This window comes from Mustela putorius, unplaced genomic scaffold (genome assembly GCF_011764305.1).
Source record: "Mustela putorius furo isolate JIRA1106 unplaced genomic scaffold, ASM1176430v1.1 tig00537275_pilon_pilon_pilon, whole genome shotgun sequence".
NCBI classification, from domain to species: Eukaryota; Metazoa; Chordata; class Mammalia; order Carnivora; family Mustelidae; genus Mustela; species Mustela putorius.
Genome location: NW_025422413.1, coordinates 663,056 through 676,944, shown reverse-complemented (window position 1 = coordinate 676,944; position 13,889 = coordinate 663,056). Strand labels below are relative to the sequence as shown.

At 36.2% G+C, this 13,889-nt stretch overlaps 1 protein-coding gene across 5 annotated transcripts in view; it reads right to left on the bottom strand.

Annotated features, from left to right (window-relative positions):
- The window catches only part of PSD3 (pleckstrin and Sec7 domain containing 3), a 624,510-nt gene that overhangs the window by 430,226 nt on the left and 180,395 nt on the right, over positions 1 to 13,889 (bottom strand). The window contains exon 1 of one of the 5 annotated variants that reach the window (XM_004775736.3): positions 9,065 to 9,186. The exons of 3 other annotated variants lie outside the window; for them this stretch is intronic. Coding sequence is in view for 1 of the 2 variants with exons in the window: in XM_004775735.3 (XP_004775792.1) it covers positions 8,732 to 8,762 (31 nt within the window). In the remaining variant the exon portion in view is untranslated. Of the gene's footprint in view, positions 1 to 8,731; positions 9,001 to 9,064; positions 9,187 to 13,889 lie in introns of those variants that run through there. One more of the 5 variants, XM_004775735.3, reaches the window with a different exon arrangement.

The window sequence follows — 13,889 nt, the reverse complement described above, 5'->3', positions numbered from 1 at the left end:
ATATAACAACTTGGGAACTGGTCAAGAAAGTGAGACAAAAGGGATAAGAACAAAATCAAAATCCTGCACGACAAATAGCTTGCTTTAATATTCCAGTCCATTCTCCTGTTCTAGGTTTACTTTACTAATAACAAGTGCAGACCAAGAGAAATCAATGTTCTGAGAGACAAACTGACCTGACCAAGGTAAACAGGACGATGTTCAACCATGTGTTATGCAAGAGTTACAAGTTGGGACTAGATTCCTAGTCTTTTGTTTCTCAGGAGTAAATTCCTGGGAAAAACTAAGAGGTCTCTGAGTTGTTAGATCTCTATTTCTAATACCAGTAATATTATCAGACACAATAGAGAATAAAAAATCTTCCAGTTGTAGCTTCTGAGCACAAACAGCCTTGAACATCAGATGGCTCTTGGTTGGTGTACTCATCACAGGACTCAGCACAGTATCAAATCCCTCCTTTCCTATAAGGCATTTCTTTGTTAGAATGAAAGAGCAGTTATTTCTGCTGCTTGCATTTCAGGTCACCACTTAATTGTATTTAACAATAAACAAAACTTCATAAGATATTAATCCTGACCTTTTTATTTAGAATTTCTGACTTATTCCTTGTTTTTAAAAATCAGGACTACTTATTAGGGTGATTTTTCTTTTTTTTTTTAAGACCAAATTCTTCTTTTACTTCAAGATTTTTTTTCTGTCCCCTTTTGAAACAGGACCATAGATACTTCCCATTTAAATGTCTATCATTTCCAAAATTCCTTCAAATTCAATAAACTTTTATTAATTACCTGCAGTATACTAAACATAGGGGATTCAAAAGTGAGTATTGCCAAAGCATGAAAAGTCTGTTTAGCATGTTAGAAGAGTTTATTCCAGTAGCATTTGAAGGGATATACAGAGGACGAAGAACGAACATAAACAGACTCGGGAGTAACAGCCCAGGCTACTGGCAATAGCACAGGTGAGGTGATGCATGCTTGAGCCTGGGCAAGGGTGGAAGGGACAGAACAAAGATGCAGGAGCTCCTGCAGCTCCCATTCCAGCCAGTATCCACACCCAGTATCACCTCATGCCCTCTGCCCACCTCCCTCTAACTTCAACATGCTTCCACAAAGCTGCTGTTCAGCCTATGCCAACTGCTGTGGGCTCTTACACCTCACTTGTTAAAGCTTTTCCTTCACCTTTGTCAGTCTCTATCTAATGTAAGAATCCAAGCGAATACTGAAATAGCTTTTTCTCTTCCAGAAAGTTTTACTGAATTAGTATTGCCCAAATTTGGTTTCATATCTGTGACAAAGGGATTTGTGAAGTATAAAAAAAGAACTTTAGCACTTACCTAAATATAAACCACACACTAGTAGAATCTGAATTAATAAAAGTTCATAGCTTTTCTGCATTTATTCTTCCCCTTAAAGGAATCAAAATGTAGTGTCAAGTGTGTAGGAGGGAGGGGAGGGAGGAGAGAAGAGCTGTTCACACTCATGTGAAATATATATACATTGGGGGGATATCTATTTATATTCCTTTAGGATTCATCTTTTTCTAATAGGAATCTGCCACTTTGTGTATTTGCTCAGCTCCCTAACAAATTGTTTCCTGTTGTTTAGTAAAGGTGCTTTGCCTGTGATGAACTAAACCTAATAATTTTTTTTAACTTAATATATTGAAAAAGAAATGGGATACTTTTGAATGCTAACAAATCAATTTCAAGAGTGCTTTGGGTTGTATATTAAACAGCCATCCACTTCTGGGAAACAGGAACAGGACTGAAATAAAACAAAATGAAATGAAAAAAAAAAAAAAACCTTTTACATAAAACTAAAAACCTTCTTGTTTGGCAAAGGAAACCATCAATAAAATGAAAAGGCACCCTACTCATTGGGAGAAAAATACCTGAAAATCATATATCTGGTAATAGTTAATATCCAAAGCATATAAAGAACTCACATAACAGCAGGAAAAAATCCAACTTAAAAATGGGGAGAAGTTCTGAAAAGACATCTTTTTTTCCCAAAGATATACAGATATACATACAGGTACCTGAAAAGATGTCTAACGTCATTAGTCATCAGGGAAATGCAAATCAAACAACAGTGAGATAAAACCTCATACCTCTTAAAATGGCCAGCATCAAAAACACAAGAATAACAAATGTTAGAGAGGATATGTTAGAAAGGGAACCCTTGGCACTGTTGGTAGAAATGCAAATTGGTGCAGCCACTATGGAAAACAGTATGGCAGAACCTCAAAAAATTAGAAGTAGTACTATCATATGATCCAGCAATTCCACTTCTGTATTTAATCAAAGAAAATGAAAACACACTAATTCGAAAAGACAAGCACCCCCACATTCAGTGCAGCTTTATTTATAATAGCTAAGATAGGCAAACAGCCCAAGTACACACCAACGGATGAAAGAATAAAGAAAATCAAGCATGCATGCACAGACACACACACTGAAATACTGAAATACTATCCAGTCATAAAAAAGAAGGAAATCCTGCCATCTGCAAGAACATGGATAGACCCTAGAGCATTATGCTAAGTGAAATAAGTCAGACAGAGAAATACTGTATGATCTCATTTACATGTGGAAATCCAAAAACAGCAACAACATCCAAGTTCACAGAGGACAGACTGATGGTTACCAGAGGCGGCAGGTGGGGTTTAGGTGAAATGGGTGAAAGGGATCAAAAGGCACAAAATTTCCAGTTACAAAATAAGTAAGTCATGGAGATGTAATGTGCTACAGAGTGACTATAATTAATGATATTGTATCATACTATTTCCAAGTTGCTAGGAGAGTAGATCTAAAAAGCCTTCATCACAAGAAAAAAAATTTTTTAACTATATATGGTGATGGATGTTAACTAGATTTTCCATGCTGCAAATCTATGATTTTCTATGTTGCAAATATTCTGCAACATACACAGATATCAAATCATTATGCACTTGAAACCAATATAATGTTATGTGTCAATTACATCTCAATTTTAAAAACCTGTTGTTCTTCAAATCCTGAGGAAATGAGCCTGCTCCATAAGATGGGCTTCAGAAAGATTGTGGTCTTCTAAGAATAATCCTGTCTGAGGACCAGTAAATGAAATGGATTTTCTTCCATTCTGGGTTGCAAACTCCTTGAGAGAAAATGGTTGAAGGAAAAAAGAAAGAACTATTTGGCAAGTCTACTGCAGACTAAGGACATGGGAAGCTGAAATGTGAAGCAAGTAAACGGTTTATCATGAGGGATTCTGAGCAACAGGATGTCAGTTTCCCAAGAGAATATGACTGTCATATCTATGCCTAGAGCCCCAGAAGAACCATAATTATGAATTCTACACATACATATTGCCTAGAAATTGGACCTAGTCATTTTTAGAAAGAGGTTTTTGTTTTTGTTTTGTACTGTTTTGTTTTGTTGCCATGAGAATATAAACTGCAAAAGTCTGGAACTTTGCTTTATCATTATATCCCCAGAACCCAGTACCTAGCAAAATGGATATATTTGTGGATCAAAGAATAAATGAAGAGTGTCTTTAACCATCCGGATACCTTTTAATAGAACCTTTGAAAACAGAAACAAAACACAAGCAAAATACTACATGTCATTGCCATCAGCCTTCTGTCCCCTAGTCCCAAGTACAGGCTTGAATAGACTACTGGAAACATAAGGGTTCTTCCTATGTTACAGTTAGCTAATTTTTCCAATTGCTCAGCCAACATTTATTACTGTGAGCCAAGTATGTGTTGAACACTGGAAAACAAAGCAACAAACAAGGCCAATGTGGCTCTTGCCATCAGGGAGCTTACAGTCCAATAATTCCATTTATATGCACTTGTCTATTGCAGACAAAGCTCAGGCAATGGTAAAAATTAAGAGACAATCTTGTCCACAGTTCCAGATTTCAACATGACCCTACAGGGGCTATTACCATTAAGAATAAATTTCTCAACTGATTATCTTACTCTAAATGCTATGTTGTCCAATATGTTACGTACAGCCACATATGGCTACTTAAATTTAAATTAATTAGAATAAAATAAAATTGAAAATCCATTGCTCAATACCATATGTAGTTAGGGGCTACCATATTGCACCACACAGATATAGAACATTTTTCTGTAATCACAGAAAATTCTACTTGCAAATACTGTCCTAGAATCTTCCTACTCAAGAATGTGGCCTTGGGACAGTAGCACAAATACCACCCAGAAGTTTGTAAAAAATGCGGAATCTGGTGCCATCCTAATCAGAATCTGTATTTCTAAAAAGAAACCCAGGCTACTTGTATACACATTAAAGTATGAGAAGTACTTCTCCATAGAACTACAGTATTATCTACTACAATATCTAGTTGTTCTGACTATATTTAAATGGCCACTTTTTTATTCTAAAAGATAATCCCAAGAGTTCCTACCTCCTAACTGAAAGGTCCAACTGTTTAATCAAACAGACAACAACTAAAGACGCATACAGTCTCTCATTCCTACAAGAGAAGGGTTTGCTCACTCTGGTCTAGGTTTGCTCTTCAATTATCCTGGAAGCCTTAAGAGAGGAAGAGAAACACTTTTACTGTGATATAATCTCTTCTTAATTCTACATCTCATAATAAATTTCTCTCACAGTGAATGGTCAATGACAACTTTATTTATGCAAAATAAATAAATAAAATAAAATCCTAAAATAATACAAATGTAAACTTGAGCACTGTAAACATCTGTAAACAGCCTTAAAGAAATAACATTAGAGCTTAAAGGAAAAGAGCTGAGGGAAGGGTAAGATTTTTCAATTTTTTAAAACAGGGTTATTTTCCCAAGACTTTTTTTTTTTTAAGATTTTATTTATTTGACACACACAGAGAGAAATCACAAGCAGAGAGAGAGGGGGAAGCAGGCTCTCTCCAAGCAAAGAGACTGACGTGGGACTCGATCCCAGGAACCCAAGTTCACGACCTGAGCCGAAGGCAGAGGCTTAACCAAGTCAGCCACCCAGGCGTCCCTCCCAAGACTTTTAATGTATATGTCATTGGATATATTACTTGTAAAATAAAAATGCATGGACAAATTCACTCTGATGAGGTACTTTCAAGAGTACACTAGGGGGTCTGTAATCTATTTTTTATGAGTACAAATCAACAGATTTTCATTCCTTTATAAATTGCAGCTAACTTAGCTACTAAAAATCTATTTTCTCTCCTTTCCATGTACTTTGTTCATAAATGCAATAATGTTGGGGCGCCTAGGTGGTTTAGTCAGTAAAGCATCTGCCTTTGGCTCAGGCCATGATGGGGGGGGGGGTGTCCTGGGGTTGAGCCCCCCACTGGGCTCCCTGCTCAGCAGGAAATCTGCTTCTTAATTTTTTTTTAAGATTTTATTTATTTATTTGATAGAGAGAGATCACAAGTAGGCAAAGAGGCAGGCAGAGAGAATGACAGGGAAGCAGGCTCCCTGCTGAGCAGAGCCCGATTCGGGGCTCGATCCTAGGACCCTGGGATCATGACCTGAGCCGAAGGCAGCGGCTTAACCCACTGAGCCACCCAGGTGCCCCAGGAAATCTGCTTCTTCCTCTCCCTCTGCCCATCCCCCTGATTATTTTCTCTCTCTCTCAAATAAATAAAATATTTTTTCAAAATGCAAAAATTAATTAACTAGTTAAATTTAAAAATAAAAATAAAATGCACTAATGTCATTGGTACTCTCTGTTCCTTAATGAATATCAGTTAGCAAACACCTTAAGACTTATATCATGAGTTAGTGTGATAAAAGAACTATATATTCCTAATTTATTTTAACACTGGAAATTTTACAGAAATAAGCTTAAAGTCCCCTGACTTGTCAAACAGGAATTCAGTCCCATAGACAGGAGGGTGACCACACTGTACCCTTTAGCCTGAAATTTCATAAACCAATAAAAAAAAAAAAATTGGAAGACAAAGGTCCAGTTTACAAAGCAAATACAAAAAGCCATACAGAGCTTAAAAAAAAAAAATCTCAAATACATTTCACCTATAAGTAACTATAATCCTTAACTGTGAATAACAGTGATCAATGTTTTTAGGTCTAATAATCAACAAACCCCTCCAGTAATAGTGATGCATGTACACATTGTTCAGATTTGCAATGCAACAGAAAAAGTTGCCTTTAAAAAAAAATCTAGTCTGTTTTCCCTAAGCAATAGAAAATATATTTAGTATGATAAAAATAACAGAAAATGAGTATGAGTAATGAGAATTTACTAAATGAGTAATCTAAGCACACTGTATTTTGGTACACACCCTTTACCCTAATAAAATTCACAGAGAACGCTGGCTACTGTCTGGTCACTAATAAGTCTAAAAACACACATATTTCAGGTATTTATTTATATGCTGCAAAAACCAGGAAAAGGCCTGAAAACTACTACACAAGCTATTAGCATGTGCATACAAATAGAGACTGTTGCATTAATTGAACACTCTTTTCCCGAGTGATTAATAGTTACAGCTGTGCTTACCACAAGCGATATTTCACATACTAATGACTCAGAACCCATTTTTTCCCATTCAGTTCTGATCCCTGGGGAAATGATCCTAGCTTACCATCCCAGTCAATTTCCGAGGAAGCTCTGCAAGCTGAGGAGTGGCACTGCATTCAGCATACAGAAGGGAAAATGAGTGTGATAAGGAACAGCCCATTAATTTTAAACCAAAGTCTCTGCAAGTGTGCAGAACACAGTTCTTGCCACGGAGAAGAAATACTACGCTGTAATAGTGGAATTTAAGCTTTAAAATCATTGCTTTTTAAAGCTGGTTTCCTTTTGTCAAACAATAAGGTCCTCCACCGTCATCCACTTCTGGTAACTTTTGTTTCTTTTCACATCCACACCTCGTGCTTCTCCTTTCAGCCTTACTCTGATTAGAGCTGCTCCTCTGATTCCATCCATTCTATCCATTCTCCACTACTTCTTCCTGTCTAGGAATTCACACTTTTAAAAATCCAGTTTTATTTTTTAATTTTTTAATTTAATTTAATTTAATTTTATTTTATTTTATTTTTTTATTTTTTTTAATTTTTTTCCAGCTTTATTGAGCTACAACTGACATACAACATTGTGAAAGTTTAAGGCATATGTGCTAATTTGATACTTATAGACTGCAAAATGATTACCACCATAGTTTAAGCTAACATCTCCATCATGTGACATAATTACCATCTCTTTTTTTATAGTGAAAACATTCAAGATCTACTCTCTTTAGCAGCTTCAAAGTGTATAACTGTATAACTACAGTCACTGTGCTATATATTAGATTCCCAGAACTCACTCATCTTATAACTGGAAGTTTATACCCTTTGATCAACATCTTCCCATTTCCTCCACCCCCCAGCACCTCATAACCACCATTCTATTCTCTGAAAAACCCAATTTGAACAACTGACCCTTACTTTTTGTTATTTTATTCTGAAAAGCAAAAAAAGTTTAAAACTTTTAAATAATTACACAATTTGGTTTACAGCAGGCTCTCTTCTGCTAAAGTTATTATGAATGTGGTAGTATTAATATAAATCCTTACATAAAATATTCTCTGAAATATTTCAATGTTTCAAAATTCAAGTTGCTGTCTTCTTTTTTTTAAATCATGAATGCCAAGCAGCTGAAATTCCTAGCAGGGAAGAATCGAGTACAGCTGTGGACTTTCCTACACTGCTGTGTTTCAAGACAGATGTTAGGTGCAATGGTAAACAACCTCGTTCAGCCTCCAGTCTGAACGGAATCAAGCCTCAGCTGATTTATATTTGCATTCAGTGATTTTCATGCTCAAAAAGAGACCCATAGTTTTGCTAAGGATTCAGATGCAAACTAACATGAGCAATAATTCCAAGTATATCTGAAATGCAAATTTTACAGAAAGTCAAGTACCTGGTGAGAGAAAAATAAACCTCGTATTACTCTAAAAGTGACACTTTCAACAGAAATAAGAAACACAGCCCTGTGTATTAACTGAGGAGTTAAAATACCGATTATAAACCTCCAGGGCATACAATTTCAGCCTAACTAGAGTGTTCACAGAACATTTTTGGTGCTACGCTGTGGCCAACCTTGGTTCTCTCCAGGCTACTCAGAGCCATACCTTAGGCATGCAGATGGAAAGGGGTTTGAGCTCTTTAAGAGAAACTCCTCCCCTATTCCCATCCAACGCCAAATATTATGTCTTTCTAAAACTACAGGGGTAGCCCGTTTTCCTCCTTCTTTCTATATAATACATCACAAACAGAGAGTAGAGAAATTGACTGAGAGAACTGTATTCTCAGGAAAGCTGGGTGAACACAAACAACAACAAAAAACAATGAAAGGAAATATAATCACAGGTAAGAATATTGCTTTCTATTTAAAAATAAAAATTTTGGAAAACCCAATGTCAGATGCTAAAAAAAAAAAAACATTCCAGGTTAAATCCAGGTAAGGTACTGGGCAAAAGCATTCCGAGGGTGGGTGGCATTTATCTGATGACTGGGGAATTAAAAAAATATTGACACAGGCATCCCTAAATAATGCAGTATGCTCTGCCCTATGTCAGGATTCAGCACAACCTGGTCTCACCCCAGGAGTCTCCTACTGGGACAGTCAAAAGACAAGACTAGTAAGCAAAAGCAGTCAATAATACAGATGGATCATTTTACAGCAGCATTTTACAAGAGGTAGAGATATAAAAATATATTTGCCTGCACAGACCTACAAATAGAGGTTACTCACAGAGATTACTGTAGCTCCAGCAGTTACCCATTGATCATAGAAAATGCCCAGTTCATCTGCTTAATGCTTGAGAAAAGTTAGCTAGAAAAAAAGCCAGCTAATTCAAAATCTGCTGTTCTAGTCAACTGGAAGCAAATTAGTTTCAAATTTCCTGGCAGCCCCTTTTGCCCTGCACCGCACACGGTGATGTCAATGGAAGCACTTTGAGCGCTGGAAACCTCAGCTGAGAGGAGCTGCCGCCTCAGTCCCTTTCTCACAAAGGCTAAGCTGCCTGTTCTCTCGCTCACTCACTCACCCTCTTTCTGCCTGTCTCTCTCTACCTTGGTAGCTTACCGAAAACAACCACCGTAGGGCTTTTCTATATTTGTGAAAACTACTTCCAAGGAGATAATTGAGATGACGGGAGTTAGATTTAATGTAACCATTTTCCCAGTGCGGCAGCAGAAACCCCAGCAAAGGCTCCGAGAGGATTGTACCATCCTCAGTGACATCAGAGGTGGGGCTGTCATCTCAGTATTATGCAGCATTTTCTCTGATAAGGGAATGACATATGTGAAAGGAAATGCATGGGTTCCCTTTAAAAGGGTTTAATTCTTATGTTATTTAAACAGAAAAGGCAAAAGCAAATACAATGTTGAAAAACTGCTGTAGGAAGATACAAATCCTGCTTTGCCAGTCCTTACCGAATTGCTAAATGACGCTGCCATCTCAAGTCATTTTACTGATGATTACATTATCATTCCTGTGATTAAATTAATATTTAATAGGTAATTGATATTACTTTGGAAATGTGATCTAAAAAATTCAAAGACATTCACATCTAGTTTTAAATATGATGGCATAAACTTTTACATCACTACTACTACCTTGGATCTATGCAGTACCTTTCAACACAATCTCCGTAAACATACTAAATGTAAAAACTAACAGTTTTTTACATTAACAGATGAGAAAAGTGAGGTGAAAAACAGCACAAGATGAATAACATAATGTAACACTGGTCCTTAGTCTTGGTAATGGAGGTTAATACAAATACTAAAAAGAACTCATCTTCTATAACCTTAATATTCCAATCAATATAAAAAGCAGAGGCCAACAATATAAAGCAATTGACAGTTATTTTCATTCATTCCATTTACATTTACTGAGAGGCTAACAAGTTCAAGAAAATGTGCGAAGTCTACTTTGGAGTGTACATTTCTGCTAAATAATAAAATCAGAATAGAAAATATGTATACAATGCTTACTATGTACCAGGCACTGCAGTAGGCAGGTTTACTGTATTAACTCCTCTATTCCTACCAGCAGCCCTTGGGATAGCTACTCATATACGACTACTGAAACACAAACAAGTATGTAATTTGTCTGAAATCACGTGGCGAAAACTGGCAAGAGCAGGATTCAAACACAGGCACTAAGGCTACGAAGTCCACCCTCCTGACCACTAAACTGCATCGCCTCCTGAGAACTTCTTGCCAAGTAAAAGAATTCTGAAGGAAGAACATAATTTGCAAGATTTAGAACCACAGCAAGCCAAAAATAGCCACCTCTCCAGAAGACTGGCCCAAATACAAGAGGATAAAGGTTGGAGAGTGCACCAAGACAGAGCACACAGAAACAGTGGAAATAATGCCCAGTAATTTAGTGCTGACTACTCAATTCACCTGGAAACAATGCCTTAAAATCTTCCAGCTTTAGCTTCCTAACTTCTCAGCTGCAGATTTTTTAATTATAAATCCATATTAAAATGTGATTAAAATACACGATCCAGATTTGTAATCTGGGTTCCATTATTTTCCAACTATGTCAATTTAAGCAAATTATTTAACCTCTGAGAAGCTCAACTTCCTCCTCCAAAAAAAATGAGGAAAACAATGGAGTTATTCTGAGGACTAATGAACTATGCATATAAATATATAAAGCACTCAGAGTTACAACCAGTGTATAATAAAAGCTCAAGGTTAATTATTATTGTTTTTCATAATCATCATGACTTTTAGTATTAATATCACGGTTTTTTTTTTACTAAAACTGCCAACTTTTCAAAAACCTCTCCAAGAAGAGCTGCTATTTTTCCTGAGTTGATTGGAAAAGCAAAGGCAACCTCTGCTGGTTTCATATAAACATTATCAAATCAATGAATCACCAACTCCCTATGAAATGGAAGAGGGAGGTTATCAGGCATGCCTTTCAAAAAAAGAGCTTTTTTGAAAGGCATGCCTAATAAAAAAAAAAAAATAGGGAAATAATAACAACAACATCAACAACAATAAATAGGAAAAAATAGGAGCATTTACCATTTTGCCCTCCCCAACTTCTTCCCCTGCGGGGAATATGGAAGGGGGCCAGAGTCAAAGCAGCCTTCCCTAACAACAGGCATCCTATTAGTTAGGGAGGTGAAATCCACCATAGATCTCCCACCCCCATCTTCTTTCACATTGGAGAGAAATAAACCTTTACTTCAAGAACTTAATTCGTTTTCTATTATATGCAACTCTCCATGATCCTATGAAACACAGTTAAAGGCCAAAGGTTCCTGGTAGTTTCAAGGGCTAACTGGAGGGCTGGGCTATTTATCATGGCTTTTTAGTTACATCCTGAGCCTGCAACCTCTTCAGTGCCAAGTCAAAGTCAATGGATGAACCCATGGGAAAGAAACAGCAAACCATACTACTTCCCAATACTTAGTAGCTATGTTGCCTTATTACAAACAGAACAAAGGATTGGAGGGCATGTGAAATGTCCCTCCTCCAGCTTATTTTCTTCCAGTCTCTGGATCCATATATCCAGTTTACATGCTATTAGGCTAACGCTAAAGGAGAAAAACAAAAAAACTCAAATGCAAGAATGAGGATGGTTGATAAAGTTACTGCTATTACAAAGGCTACACAACTCCAACTACCACGGACCATGAAGAAAAATGTCTCCCACTCACAAATGTCCCAATTTCAAATATCTAGCATTTCACATTAGGCTTTAACTATAATACTATTTTAGACTGATCATCTAAAACCTTCTATTTCAAAAAATAAAGCTCAAAAATAAATTTGTTACATATTCTCTCGTATCTCATTGGCACCATTCTAAAAACTATGTTCAAAAACAGCGTGAGTCCATAACTAGATTACATGAAAGGATTTTTCAATCTAAATTGGAATCAGGGGATATGAAATGGAGAAATTCACACAGGCACCCACAAAAAAACAGAACTTAATAACTAAGAGACTGATTCCTATAAATGCCTGATTTACAGAAGACCAAGACTTATCTCCTGACCACTGAACATCTGCCACAACTCTCTCTCCATTCACAAGCCAATGAACTTCCCTGCTTGAACTCTGCCTGGCCCTCCCGCTCTGGACTCCTTGGCCATGGATAAAGCCTGAGCCAAACCCTCAATGGCCCCACCTATTGTTTGCTACAGGATGCATTTCCCAAATTGCAATTGCTCCGCTGTCCCTAAATAAACTCAATTTCTGGTAATTCCAGCTTGCCTCAGTTTACATCTTTATTTAAACCAACAGCAGTGCCATCCTGAAAATATTTTGTTTTGTATCTGAAATGTAATTTAATAACACTGCCATTATTCTGAAAGGAAACATAGTACCAAAACATTCAGAGGAGAGAACCATTAAAAAATCCAAACCAATATTCTGTTTATACCTCTTTTTTAAAACATAATTATTTTTCTAGAAATATCACTGACACAGTGAATTTAAAAAAGCTAGATTTATTTTTTATTAAAATTTAAGGAATATTTTGTAAGTAAAAATATACTTGCCAACTAACCAATGTTTTTAATAAAATATGAAATTTAAATTATAAATTATTTTGAACATTAACAAACTTTATATTAACTATATCTTCTTATTTGCTGTATTGATGCTCTGGCATTTGGAGCTTCCATCTTGAGGAGGCACATTACCCCTCCCGCACCCCATTAGCTATTTCCTGGAGACAGCAATGGACTCCTATGGGAGTGTAGTTTTGATATACAAACCAATCTACCAGCCACACCCAATTTCCTACATAAATCTCTCACACTCTTAAGCCAATAATCTCCTGTCCTTAATCATATCAGGGGCTTGTACTGGACAATTAGGAACTACCAGAACCCATGAAATTAATAACAACAACAAAAATAATAATAATAATAATAAACAACTATCCAATCCTAAACATACTCAGGGACCTAACCTATTTGCCAATTCCTTCCTGCAAAAATCTCGTTAAAAGCCAGGCCGTGTTCTCCCTGACTCTCTCTGCCTCTTTCCCCATGTGCCCTTGCACACCTACTGTGCCTCCTTTTTCTAGAAATCTGTGCATATAAATTTCTTTCTTCATGACAGTTATTTTCATGTCTGTGTGTCTTACCACACCTGATACATAAATGTATACAAACATAAATGCCAGGTCCAAATCTTCTAACAAAGTTTTAAAAGAAATGAACAACTATGCATTCCTGAAGAACAAAATTTCAAATCAGTAATGTATTTCTCCATTTTCATGTCACTGGCACTGTCCCTTTAGTTCAGAAATGACAAGCTGTAGGTAATAAATTATTATTTGATAATATGTTATTTCTCAAAATCTTCAGACAGGAAGCAAACTCATCCAATTTAGTATAAGATTTTAAAATTAAACCTTTTTCACAAATCAAGACTGTGATGCCAATTCTTATCACCAGGATATTTTATTGTTAGCTTTTATTAATTCCTAAACCCATGTGGAAGAACTGATAACAATAATTCCTTATTTGAAATAACTTTCTTCACCGAGCAAATTCCAATAAATAAGGAGGCAGTTTCTAGTTTATTTTTTAAGTCTGGTTCTTAGATCTTAAAAACAAAAAACAAAAAACTCAATGCCAATTTCAGAGTTATAAAAATTTAGTTTTTATGTATTAGTTTCTTGTCTCTATTATAAGGTACATCTGAAAGTTTAAGCGTCACATAGAGATAAATAGAATCTAGGAAGATGTAGCATGACATAAATCCAAGCAGAGAGGAGGGGTGGGCAATACCAAAATTGATATAATGCCAGAGCTTTATACTCCAAAATACTGTTAAAAAAAAAAAAATCACTCTAAGGTGAAATGTAACTTATGCTGAAAAACAGACAACACAAAATAAAAAATAAAAGATTAAAAAAACAAGAC